Source organism: Epinephelus fuscoguttatus, linkage group LG2 (assembly GCF_011397635.1).
Source record: "Epinephelus fuscoguttatus linkage group LG2, E.fuscoguttatus.final_Chr_v1".
Lineage (NCBI taxonomy): Eukaryota > Metazoa > Chordata > Actinopteri > Perciformes > Serranidae > Epinephelus > Epinephelus fuscoguttatus.
This window is the reverse complement of record NC_064753.1, coordinates 41,923,509-41,936,017: the sequence shown is the minus strand read 5'-3', so window position 1 is coordinate 41,936,017 and position 12,509 is coordinate 41,923,509. Positions and strand designations below refer to the sequence as shown.

General features: G+C 43.3%; 1 protein-coding gene across 3 annotated transcripts in view; it reads right to left on the bottom strand.

Annotated features, from left to right (window-relative positions):
* The window catches only part of nav2a (neuron navigator 2a), a 139,887-nt gene that overhangs the window by 112,406 nt on the left and 14,972 nt on the right, over positions 1 to 12,509 (bottom strand). The window contains exon 1 of one of the 3 annotated variants that reach the window (XM_049595169.1): positions 3,784 to 3,923. The exons of the other annotated variants lie outside the window; for them this stretch is intronic. Coding sequence (XP_049451126.1) covers positions 3,784 to 3,855 — 72 coding nt within the window. The 5' untranslated portion in view covers positions 3,856 to 3,923. Of the gene's footprint in view, positions 1 to 3,783; positions 3,924 to 12,509 lie in introns of those variants that run through there. 3 annotated transcript variants of the gene reach the window in all.

Here is a 12,509-nt window from a genome sequence, read left to right as displayed (position 1 = left end):
AGCTGGAGCACCCACATCGCATTACTTCACTCTCGCAGCCCTGCTGTTGGTTGCACTGACACTGACTTGTTGAGTGCATGCTAAGCAGCACACACTTGCATCATTGCTGTTGGGTGAACACTTTTAGAAGTTTAGAAAAACCACCAGCTTTCAGGTCAGGTTAGTGGATTTTTTTTTTTATTTTTCCTGTGGGTTCAAATTGGAAGAATGCTTGCCAAATCTTCCCAAAACACCAACAGTTTACTCACATTCAGTCAAATACACAGCCAGACTCAATCTGCACTTAACAAGTTCCTTGTAACCACGATGAGAGTGTAACATTTTCTTGTTTTCTCATTCACCATTTTCTAATCTATTAAGTATTTGCCTTATAGAGCTTATTGGTAGCAGACACACAGAAGCCTGGTGGAAAGCACGAATATTACACATAATGTTAATTAGTTACATAGAGTTAATTACAGAGCAGACTCAAAAGAAAAAGTGGAACACAAATGCACTTTGTGGTCAGCTATGCATGCTAGCAGCTGCATAAATACCCACAAACAGGACATTCGTGAGTTCCTACAAAAATATTTTTCACTCTCAATAGGCCTATAACATATTATGTTAAATTTAAAGATTAATGATTTTAACATTTCCACATTTTAATGCAAAAAATGGTTGGTAAAATTTTTGGCAAAATGTTTTGTAGAGGTCATGTCAAACTGACTTTACTTGGAGAGATCTTAGAGCAGTGATACTTAACTTAGGCCTGTAGGCTGAATTTGGCCCTCAAAAAGGTGCCGGGTGGGCCCCAAACCATTTTCTAATTCACAATGAAAAAAGACTGATTCAAAGTGGGAATTTCTTTTGTACTTTTAACGTAAATAAGGTGCCAGAGTCCATTCAAAAGCATCAAAAAAATGCCACATCAGGACCCTGCAACAACCCAACAGAGGTCCAGGCTAAGCCCCTCGTGTCATTAAATCCTTAACACACCCCTCCGTACACCATACCTGCTCTAAACTGCTGTGACTGGCTCCTGGTCTCCTGACATTTTGCAAAAGTGGCCTCTGGGCAAAGCAAGTAGAGTATCTCAGTCCTAGAGGAGCCAACCATTTGCTCAACCCCTCGACCACTAAAGTTCTTTATTAGGGCAATTTCATGAAATCACAAAAACAGGAGCAACTAAGTGTTCCTGTGACAATATGTTGGATATGTTTGCTAAAGATGGCTGGTGACCGGAATCAGATGTTTTTTTGTTTTTTAGCTTTACCAGCCATGACTGGTGATTGTCTTAGATGTAACCGCTCCTGTGCCGATCAAATGTACATGCATGTGTTGCATGACGTTGCAAAACAGCAGCACAACAATAACTAACTATTGTCAGAGCCAATGCAACTCATTGTAAAAGTTGTCATTCATACCTATGCCACGCTGCACACAGTTAAAGAGCTACTGTGTTAAGCTAACTAGCAGACTAGGGTATACGGGTATACCATTCAAATCTGTATTCATCACAAAGTTGATAAGTAGCTCAAAGTGTAGCAAAGCTAATATTAAATGTTTCATGTAATGGGGTGCAAGATGGTAAGACACTTATCATCTTAGTGCGAGACGTATAACTCAACAAAAACACAAATATATGGATGGTCTGCCCCAGTCTATGAGTTAGCTGATGAGTCAAGATAACTAGCTCAAAATTTTCACACAGAAAAGCTAATGCTTACCGTTTCATCTAAGTGAGTGGAAAATGCCAAAACAATGACTGCCATATTCTGGTAGGTATAGTTCAATACAAACACAGAGTTGGGTGGTTTAATCCAGTTCCCTCGTTAGTCTAGTTAGCTTTCTTACCAAGTAGGGTCCATTTGATATACTGTATTCAGTAGTTTATTCCTCGGCAGCAAAAAGTTTTAATGCTCATGATTCAAAGAAAAATAAAATGATAACCTTAGTTGAGATGAGAGGGAGCTGTTAAGCAGTTGGGAGAGATTTTCCTGAGGGGTTTTCTACCAGAAAGGGATCTCTTGGTTAAGGTTCGGAAAAAGTCGTGGTTTCAGTTATAATGAATAGATTTTTGTCAGAAAGGGCTTTCATGGAGAAAGCCTACAAGGAAAACTTCTCCCATGTGCAGCTGTAAATCAAGCATGACCTGATAATGCCCCCACAATCCTGAGAAATTGTTTGAAAACCAGAAATCAGAATCGGCCAAGAAAAATTGAGCATAGCCTCAGCTCAGGCAAGCTCAGCTCACATCCCAGCTACATCAGCTGATCTCAAACAGTCCACTCAACTGATGGAGCAGCTGACTGATAGAAGGGAGTCAGCTGATAGATCACATGATTCCTTTCTATGCAACCAATTGGCAAATCTCATTCAGGGCGCCCTATTTAAACTGTTGCTGCTTCCTCTGCAAGCCACTTTACAGCCTGCCTTCAGTGTCATTTCTGTTTGTCAATTAATGCTTCTCTGTTCTGTTCCCAGAGGGGTCTTTTCTGCTGCGCTCTCTGCCTTAGGCTTTCCATGAAGGCGCATGGAAGGGCAGATAGGTGTGCTCTCTTTACCTTATAGCTTTCCACGCAGGCGTGTGGAAGAGGCTTTATGCATGGGCATAGGAAAGGCAGAGAGGCCCCAGAACAGAGCCATACCACCAATTATCATATGACAGAAATAAAGTTTTCTTTGACTTAATTGCTCCTGACTGAATTGCAATCGGTTCATCTCTAACGTTTGCCAAACACTTTGGGTCTGTACATTTTAGCATAATAATAACACTGTTGCACATTTCTTATTTCAGTGGGTTTTGAGTCTCTTTCATAACTGACTTGCTGAATTTTCTCAACCTGTTGAGGAACATTAAGTCTTCCCTTTGAAGTCCAAGCATGAAATCATGAACCAGCAGCAACATTTTCTTTTTTTCAAATTTTTACATGACAGAGTAGCACACAACACCTCAGGTCTTTCCATGAAAGCACAGTTCTCACATACATCGACGTTGCACAGCTTTCCAGAAACAATTATGTTGATAACTTGAGGACTATTAGCCTTATTACTTCCAGGGTTCAGTAAGCAACCTAAAAAGTGCTGCACTTAACACACCATTATGAACTAATCTACCAACATGAGTAAGAACTATAAAGAGAACACAGCACGACCCAAGCTGCTGTAAAGTGTTATCTCTCACGAGAAGCTTTCATAGGGATCCAGGACTTAAAACAGCTCTCTTTATAAGTCAGGTAATGGCACTAAACTGAGTGCTGAGTCCACAAAAGACATGATCTGATAACAGTGCTTTCTTCTATCTTTTGAAGGGAAATCTCCCCTTTGAACGTCAAGTGCATAGCCTCTGTCACTGACCATGTTTAGGACATCCTGGGCTTTATGAGGTAGAACAAAATCCCAACCGTAAGCTTTCATCTGAAACAGGCAGGTAGTGTCTGTTACCTGCCTCTCTGTCAGGGGGCTTCTAAAATAATTCCCGGCTGCTCCTGGAGATCTGGCTCTGCCCCTGACGTTTCTATTTCAAGCTGACCCTTCCTCCTAAGTCTCTTTCTCTCATAACTCCCAGGTCCTCTCAGTTAACATACAACCACTTTATCTTTACTGTGAATGTTTTCCTCCACGCTACTGTGTGTTCACTTCAGGGCTGCTTCAAATTGGACACCTAACTGCAAAGTTAAACACTTTTTAGCTCATCAACAGGTGGATAGCTTTAGCAAAAACGCATGCATGACACTAACAGCCCATGACCTCTAAAACCCCCACAGTGTTAAACCCTCCCTTCCCTCACTGGTATCTTACCAGTTTGTAGTTTTGGCAGGAGAAGCGGCTGTAGCTCCTGTCCGGCACCCTGAGGCCGCCATACTCCGCCATGAGTGCCTGTCACCTTGATAAAGACAACTAACTGGGCAAAGCAAACTAGAGGTCCATAAACATCCAGAAGACCAAAACACGAGTGCGCTCTGTCATAAAGGCAGAGTGGAGCGGGTAAATATAGCCACGCTGTTTGATGACTCTCCTCTCCACCTCAAATCTCCATGACCGCTCTGTGTGTCTGTATGAGCAGGACATGCTTTACTCCTCTTCATATGTACCTCTCTCTCTCTCAGGTCCTGTCAGACTGTTTCATAGTGAAGCCTCAGTCACACTGACACTGTTTTAACCTCTCTCCCTCTCCGGGTGTCATTCATCTGTCTGTCTGAGTCAGACACCCTGACTCAGTTCCCTCCTCTGCTACTGGTGCGGAGACAGACGGCAACAGAAAACCCTGAAATGGAACAATTTATTTTTTGGCCACCCTACTGCAGCAACTATGATTTAATTCCATATACGTATCTTGATAATTGTAAATAAGTATGCGAACAGACAGACGATACATGTTTTCAACGGATTACTATTATGCAACAAACATTTCTGATGAAAGTAGATGGTGTAGCTGCTTCCTCTTCTGTTTCATGAAGTCTAAACAAAGCCCTAAACTCCTAAGTGTAATGATTTATTAACTGGCAAGCTGTCAGATCCTTATGGGGTTCATATGGTCTTATTCCACTGGCCCATAACTAACAATGATCGTATGATTCCGCTGTTGCATCACAGCAGGGGAAAACTCCTCTGACCAGCAATGTGGTCTACCTGCTAGGTAGCACGGCCAACCTATATAGTCCCTCAAACAATCCGTGTCTTGTGCTGCATGTGACTCAACACTATCTGTGATCCAGGCAACTAGAAGAAGCCCAGTCGCCCCCTGAGTCCGAGGCAGATGGTGTAAATATGATGGGATGTCTCTCCTCGATGTGACAGAGCTCCTAACGCTGACTGACAGAACACTTTAGTGTCTTCTTCCTCTGACACACCTGGCGCTGTACATCAGCAGGCGCCCACACACACACACACACACACACACACACACACACACACACACACACACACACACACACATGAAACGGAAGTTCACATGGAGGTCTCAGATCTCCCTTGCAGGACTGTGCTACTGTTTAAATCCAGCTATTGTCTTCTGTCATGCTGATTTAACTTAAACCAGCTTTAACCACTGTGCTGACATCAGCACCGTCCTGCTCCATATTCATACTCTAACATGAATTCACACCTAAAAGCTGCTCAGAAAAAAAAACACACTTCTACTGCAGGCCTCACAGCAGCTTCAGTGATGAAACTCAACACACTGATGGCCTTGATCAAGGACACACACATTTGTGTGACAGGAGTGAGTGGGATTTACAAAAGCAATAACATATTCCCATGAATATTTAATGTAAGGTTTGAGTTTACAGTTAATTACTTCTCCCTTTCTCTGTGGCATTAATCACTTGCATGTTTGATCTGTGGCATTTTGCTGGTAACACTGGTAGAATATTGCAACCAACCAACCACACATTGAGCATAAACTCCTTTGTGTGCGTTTGTAACTTGTGCACTATCTGTAGAGGCCTGTGTCACAGTGTCTCTCACGAGTATAAACAAGGTTTTAGAGAGTTCATTTTTGCTCACAGATCATGCTACAGTGGCGTGTAAACTAAGAGCTCATCAGAGGGGCAAATGGCTGTGACATTTGGCCAGAAATTAAGCATACAGGTGCCACATTAGGGCTCAGACATACACTGTTTAAATAAAGGTTTAAAAGGAAAGAACTCCTTGGCAGAGAGAGTACAACAGGCGGGGGCTGATGCTGAAGAGGCCTGTAATAATCGTCTTTCATGCAGGTATGCTTGCCAATCTTTAATACACACAGCTGCCTGGTATACTTGCTGTAGAAAAGAGTTTAAAAGGGATGGCATAAATTAAAAAACATCAAAAATGTGGCTTTGTGCTCCTTAGTGTAAACAAGTTCACCAGTTTTTAATGCACAGCCTCTCCACTGTATGATAATATCTCATGGTCAGCTCTGGAGCTTGTTAAAGGATTTCTTAACCTCGATGAATTATAACAAATCCTATAAATACTCCAGTTTCCCCAGCCATCTTTAAGGCTTTTTTCACTTTGAATATTATATTTCCTAAGCTGAAGGCTAGCCGTGTAACAGCCCACTGGAGTTACTTACTGTAAGTGGAATACACAGATGACTTAGAGAACACATATTCTTGTCAGCGACCCCTCCTGCTGCCTGACAAAGCCAAGTCTCATCGATAAGGAGTCAGCAGCTCTCTGCGCTGCTGCAGGCTGAGGGCGACATGTGGCGACACATCCCCTCTGACCCAGTCTGGGCCGACTAGCAGATGGCTGGTGGGAAGATGATGGATGGACTTATGGATTTACTCACACAATGATCTAACAGAAGGATGCAGGAAGGGGAAGGAGTGGTGGGTAAGTGCAAGTGATGCACTTATCATAACGTGTGTTACTTTCTCTATCACACCTTACATCCAGAGTCACCCAAGAGTTGTGAATTCAGGAATCTCCCTCAGTTTAAGTAAGTCAGCACTGAGCGAAGGGACTCATCGTCTGCACAGTGCTCGGTGAACAGGACACGGACAGATGGCTTCTAAAAAAATCACCGTCCCTGTCCGTATGATATGACAACAGAGGAGTGCAGTCTGCTCTGCCAGCTGCTGTGATGCTTTATACCGGACACAATGACTCCAACACTGGGCTTTAACACTGATGCTTCTGGTGCACGAGCTGGACTGAGGCACCCTGGTGTCTGATAAGGGATAAAGGTACTGATCTGCTGACTCACTTCAGTTTGATTCTGTTTCTGTGCAGTCAATATGAATCACCTCAATTAAATAAAATGGTGTGAAACATCTACTTTAAATTTCATGTGACAGGGCTGGCTTCCTTTACACATTAAGTTTGGTTAAATAGACTTTCCATAGTAGTTCAGTGGCTTGATGTGGTACTATAATGTGTCAGATTAAACCAGACTAATTCCATCAAATAAGGCATGAGAAATATGAACCGGAAAATTTGACCTGTAAAGATCACTGTTGAGATTTCAAGAATACTAAAGAATCCAGAACAGTGCCCAATAGTTGCTCCAAACAGAGGTCATTTTGTCAAACAACTTTGTAGTTTTTTGGTTAGTTCCCCTACCTTTTCTTTAACCCTATGTTAATCTTTTTACATTTACTCTGCACTGTTTGGCTGATTGGTGTGTTGCTTCTTGTCTCTGGCTTTTGTTCCCAGCAAATGTGCTTGCTCAAGTGGCTCCTGTTGTAATGTGAAGTCACATCTGCTAAACCAATCACTAGGACAGTGCTACCAAAAAATATCTGGACCTAAGATTTAATATCACCTCCTGAGCAGTGACCATATTTAACTCCAGCATCTCTGAGAAGCAGCCAGAGATTAGAAAACATAAGTAGAACTCCTGACAATGTCGACATTATAATGTGTTACTTTACTACTATCGTCATACTCTCTCCATCACTACTGTAGCTGGAGCTGCTTCCCCTTCTTCTCAGCTCCCAGCAGGATGCACCATGGATATTTTTTGGTCTGTGGGGCCCCTGGCAGCTACTTTATCCCCCTCTGTTCTCTGTTGTACTCACACAGACCTCTCAAGTGGCTTTAGCCCACAGAAAGCTGAAACAGGCCACTCATGAGCCCTCATGTCTCTGCTTGCTCTCTGTTTGGCACATGAAAGACATGTGGCTTTGTGAGGCATGGAGGCCATACCAGGCACATGGTAGACAAAACGACTTGGCAAGAAATCTGCAGTTTAGAGTATGGGAAACAGAGTCAATCATCAGACAGCCAAGAGACGGAGGGTGCATGTGTGGTCATGTGTACATGAGATACATAAACTGATTTGAAACTCACTGCTGGTGGGTCAAAACTCAAACTGCAAAGATGTAACATCTGTTCCCAACAGTGATAGTCCTGTAATGCTTGTGTACACCATTTGCCCTGTCTATCTAACAATGCACAAATATTCAGAGGTTAATCCAGTATATTATAATATTCACTCATGAATAAAAGACTTTTAAATCCCCTAAATTGGTGTTTGGTTTGCTGCGCAGCTGAAATAGCACAGCAGTGTCTGGCATGCAACATCTGATCAGGACAAATCCTGAGACATGCAGCCTGATGCACATGAGGGCACAGCAGCCCTGCAAGAGTTATTAAAGAGGGCTTAGCTTGTTAGTGGTACTGTGTGAGTAAGCAAACCATATGCAATGATAAAACTGATTTCCCTGCAGAGACAGCTGCCTTGTGGTCCTTGAAAAACAGTGCCTCACTCTGCAGGTGTGGTACAGAAGCAGCGAAGGTCTGCACGCTATAATGTAACCGCAGTTCTGATTTGCAAAACCGTTATGTATAGACTCATACAAAAGTAATCCCTCTCAATCATCATGTACAACCCGTAGGAGTGAATTGTAAGTGTGTGTGGCAGTGTATTTATCTGCAGAGACTCTGCTCTCTGCCTGTATTTTTTTATATGATTTTTATTTTGCTATGTTTGGGACATTCCTGGGCACAGTGTGCAGGCGAGGTCAAGATTTTCTAAAAAAGCAGTGACCAGGTACTGGCAGCATACGTCAAAAAGGAACTGGTGGTAATATTGAACAAAGCACAGAAAAAACGCAAATATAGCAACACGAAACGCTAAATGGACAAAGCTCATCCCAAAAATTAGTGAATCTGTGGCAGGCTTTCACTTTCACTGGTGAGCACTGAAGGAGAGGGTCATGATGAAGAACGTAGTGGAGTTAGACTGTTTTCTGTTGGAGAAGTAGGTGCCGACAGTTAGGTGTTAGATATCTGAAGTATCCACTTTTCCATTACAACAAAAGCAATGTTCCTACAAGAGTAGCAGCTTGCAGTGTATGCTCAAGCAGTACTGGGAGGAGGGGCCACGTGTAAATTTTTTCTAGAGTGATAGTGTGATCTTTCAGTTGCTTTAAAATGGGTATCCTGTTCCCTTGTAATCAAATGCACATCCTGAATTCTGGTGCAGTCTGCATTCAAATCTGGCGAGAGACCCTTGTTGCATGTCATCCCCTCCATTTGGCCATAGTTCTAGATGCACTACAGCTAAGGGCCCTGACACACCATGCCAACAGTCGGTCGTTGCTCAATGTTTTGGCGGTGTGCCCACACCGTTGGCACTAGTTGGCCCTTGTTGGCTTTTTTTTCCTTCTTGTTTTTTGCTGTTTCAGCAGTTTGAATCGCCATCAGACACTGCAGAGCCCATCAATCTGACTGGCAGTTCAGCTCAGTGCATGAGAAGAGAAACAGAAGTGAGGAAAGCAAAAAAAAGATGATTTAAGTCAAGAAGACCTGAGATCAAAACAAACTTGTTATTTTAGGTAAGATTATGTTTTTAGCCGTTGAGCTCTTCAGTAGAGATGGTACACAATTGTTTGTGGTATTGTTCGCCAGCGCCCGGTAAATATCACTTTCAACCTCGATTGAATGACGAATACTATTGACTGACACTGCCTGCTGATATGGAAACTTATCTCCTCTCATGTAGGGGCAGAACATACAATCTAGTTGGCCATTAGCTGTTGTCTTTGTGGTGTATTCATGTGCTTCTTTTTGGCTGGGACACAGGCGACATGAGGCAACGCAGCAGCAGCCCTTTGTTGCCACTAGTTTTTATATGTCGATCTAGTGTGTCTGGGCCTTAGGCTACCTTTGACATCCTATGTTCAGCTCTAGCTCAGGACCTTGGCTGCACGGTAACGTTGAACTTTCTCTTCACTTCAGGCCATTAAGAAATACTAAAATTTCATAAGTTGATTATTAAATTTAAAAAAAAAAAAAAAAAGGCCGTAGCACAAAGCAACTGAAAATGTGGTCTGGAGGGATCTGAATTTACCTCACTGGAGATTTAAAACTCTAGCCAAGACAGGTAGCTGATTTCTACTTTTTTCAGTTGAGCAGTTCAATGCATGCAATTGCTACTGTGGGCACCAGTCAGAGTCCGTCAAGGCTACACACATGTATTGTCACAGAGAAGCACCATGCACCACTTGGCATGTAGAGCCCAGCTAGTCCAGCCACAAAGTTCAAATTCCTCCTTAATCATTAGGAGTTTAATACACAGTTTAATACATTCAGCACACTTGCGTTTTGCCATGTCGTCGAGCTAGTTTGCTGTCTCTGTCAAAAGGCTGTCTGTTTATCACTCTACAGCAGGAAACGGCATTTCAAAATAAAAACTCTTAACTTAAAAATATAGTGTTTTTTTTAACAAACTTGACGTGTGTGAATCATTTGCGCTCCATTCAGAGCCGACCCACGACCCACTTTTGGACCAAGACCCACCAGTTGGGAACCACTGATCTAGAAAATATACCTTATCTAAAATCAATTACGGTTCAATTCAATTCTTAATTTTTTTTTTGTGCTCCGTATATAGTGGCATGTCTCCGATCAGGATGAAACACATAAATCACACATTCTGATTTATGCTGCACAGGTCGTGTGATGACATAAGGACCACGACAATCAAATAATCAATAGACCCGGATTAGAACAGAGAGGGTTATGGACATCGACTACACTTCATAATAAAAAGGAAGGTCATTTTAATTTCTGGAAGTGTGTGCACATGTTCAAGTGTGCCTGCCTGTAATCCCTTTGTCATTCCCACTCTCTCTCTCCCACACACACACAAACACACACATGCTGACCCTGTGGCCCACCGGCATCCCGTCAGTCATGCTGTGTGGAGGTTGGCGGTGTGTAATTAAACTAGCCTTCTTATCAGCTCATCTCTAGACTCTGGTAATAACCTCCTCTGCTTCCATCTCCCCTTCCTCTGTGTGCACGGCAGATCCAGATAAGGACCATGGCAGAAAGAGAGAGACACGGAGAAAAGAAAGAGAGAAAGATTGTGTCCCATCAGTCTGTGTTATGTGTAAACTCAACAGGGTGCTCATTATATAAACTGACTTTTATTAAATCTGCTGCTTCCTACTTTTATCACACACATCAGCCACTACAAAGATCTTTTTTTCCTCATTTGCTTGCACCACATGACCTATCTGCACCTGGCCAACCCTGTATTTTATCACAGTGTCCCAGATCCTGTTGAATATTTACCATCTCTTTGGCAGTGAACACATATATCAAACCAAACAGCAGTCAACAGAGAAGAACCACAGACTGTCCTTCTCTTATAAATGCTTGAAAGGATAATGCACACACGCACACAGGCACGCGCATAAATGTTCTGCAAAACTGTGGCTGAAGTCCTCGCTAAGCCTATTTTAAGTTTCCATGCAGACATCAAAGTGAAGCTAGTATCAGGTGAAGGGAAAAACCGGGATGCACGCCTTCAGCACTTTCCTATGATATTAAAACGAACCGCCACTAATCCATTGCGTGCCTGCAATCCAACACCACGGCTACTGTAAGGATTTGAGCTGATGAGACAAGCATTTTCACTGATACATAAACACACAGTGGGAGAAAAATCTAAGTGAGACATGTCCTGAAGCTGCAGCGTCAGGGAAGAAAGGCAGGATAAAGATGTGAACACTGTATTGATAAAAGGACTGTCAACAACAGAAAGAGCCTATAGGGCTGTGATTTTATATTTTATATGCACAGAAAAGAACTGAAACGCAATAAAATGTTTAACTGCCCCCTGGTGTTTGACCTTTGAGATGACCTGGAAGTGTTCAGCCTACCAGTTTCATGGTGAAATTGTTCTGCTCCCAGCGGCACAGCATCAAACTCATGTTGCTTCTTGCAGCTTCCTTCCTCAGAGACACCTGCCACACACTGAGGAGGACTGTTGGCTGGTCAGCCAGGCCCAAATATTGGCCATCAGAACCAAGAGCAGACCCCACAGAGCTGCTGCAGAGTATAAAAATCCACAATGAAAAACAAAATCCAAAGAGGAGGCTGCAGGTTTAAGAAAAATATTCTGAATGAGTGCACCATGTAGATCCAAAGGAAAGTAGAGCTGCTGCTTGCTCGAGCCCCAGCAGGTCTCTGTGTGCCTGAGGGGGAGAGCGCTCAGTGCCTCCAGCTTCTCTCCACCCACTCTGGGACACGGAGGAGGGAAAAATAAACGCAGGAGGCGAAAGGCGAGAGGAGCTCCGCGGCCTCTGCTGCCGCTCTGAGAGACAGCCAAACCAAATGCACCAAGAGGAGGAGTGGATCCCCCTTTCCCCTCCTCCTTAGCCCACGGCAACACATTGTGCTATTGCTCGTCAATGGACCATCAGTCATATGGGGAGGAGAAAGAAAGAGAAAAGGACAGACCTCTTAACCTTCTTACACCCCTCCCCCGATACCCGACCCCCTCCATGACAAAAAAAGTGAGAGAAAAGAACAAAAAAGGGATCATCAGTGCACCCTTGATAACAGTGGAGAGACCAAATAGTGGGAAGTGCAGAGCTCAGGGGCCAAACCACGCAGAACTCAACGCTAACCGTCTCCTTTCTATTTATTATTTCTTTAACCAGCTCCTCTGCTGTCTGTTAAAAAAAGCCAAGTTTTATTTTCCCCGACCAGAGACGGAGCAGTCCGGTCTCTGATCAGCCGTCACCCACATCACATTGCAGCAGCTGCACGTGTTTATTTATGTTCATGTGTACCGTGGGTTC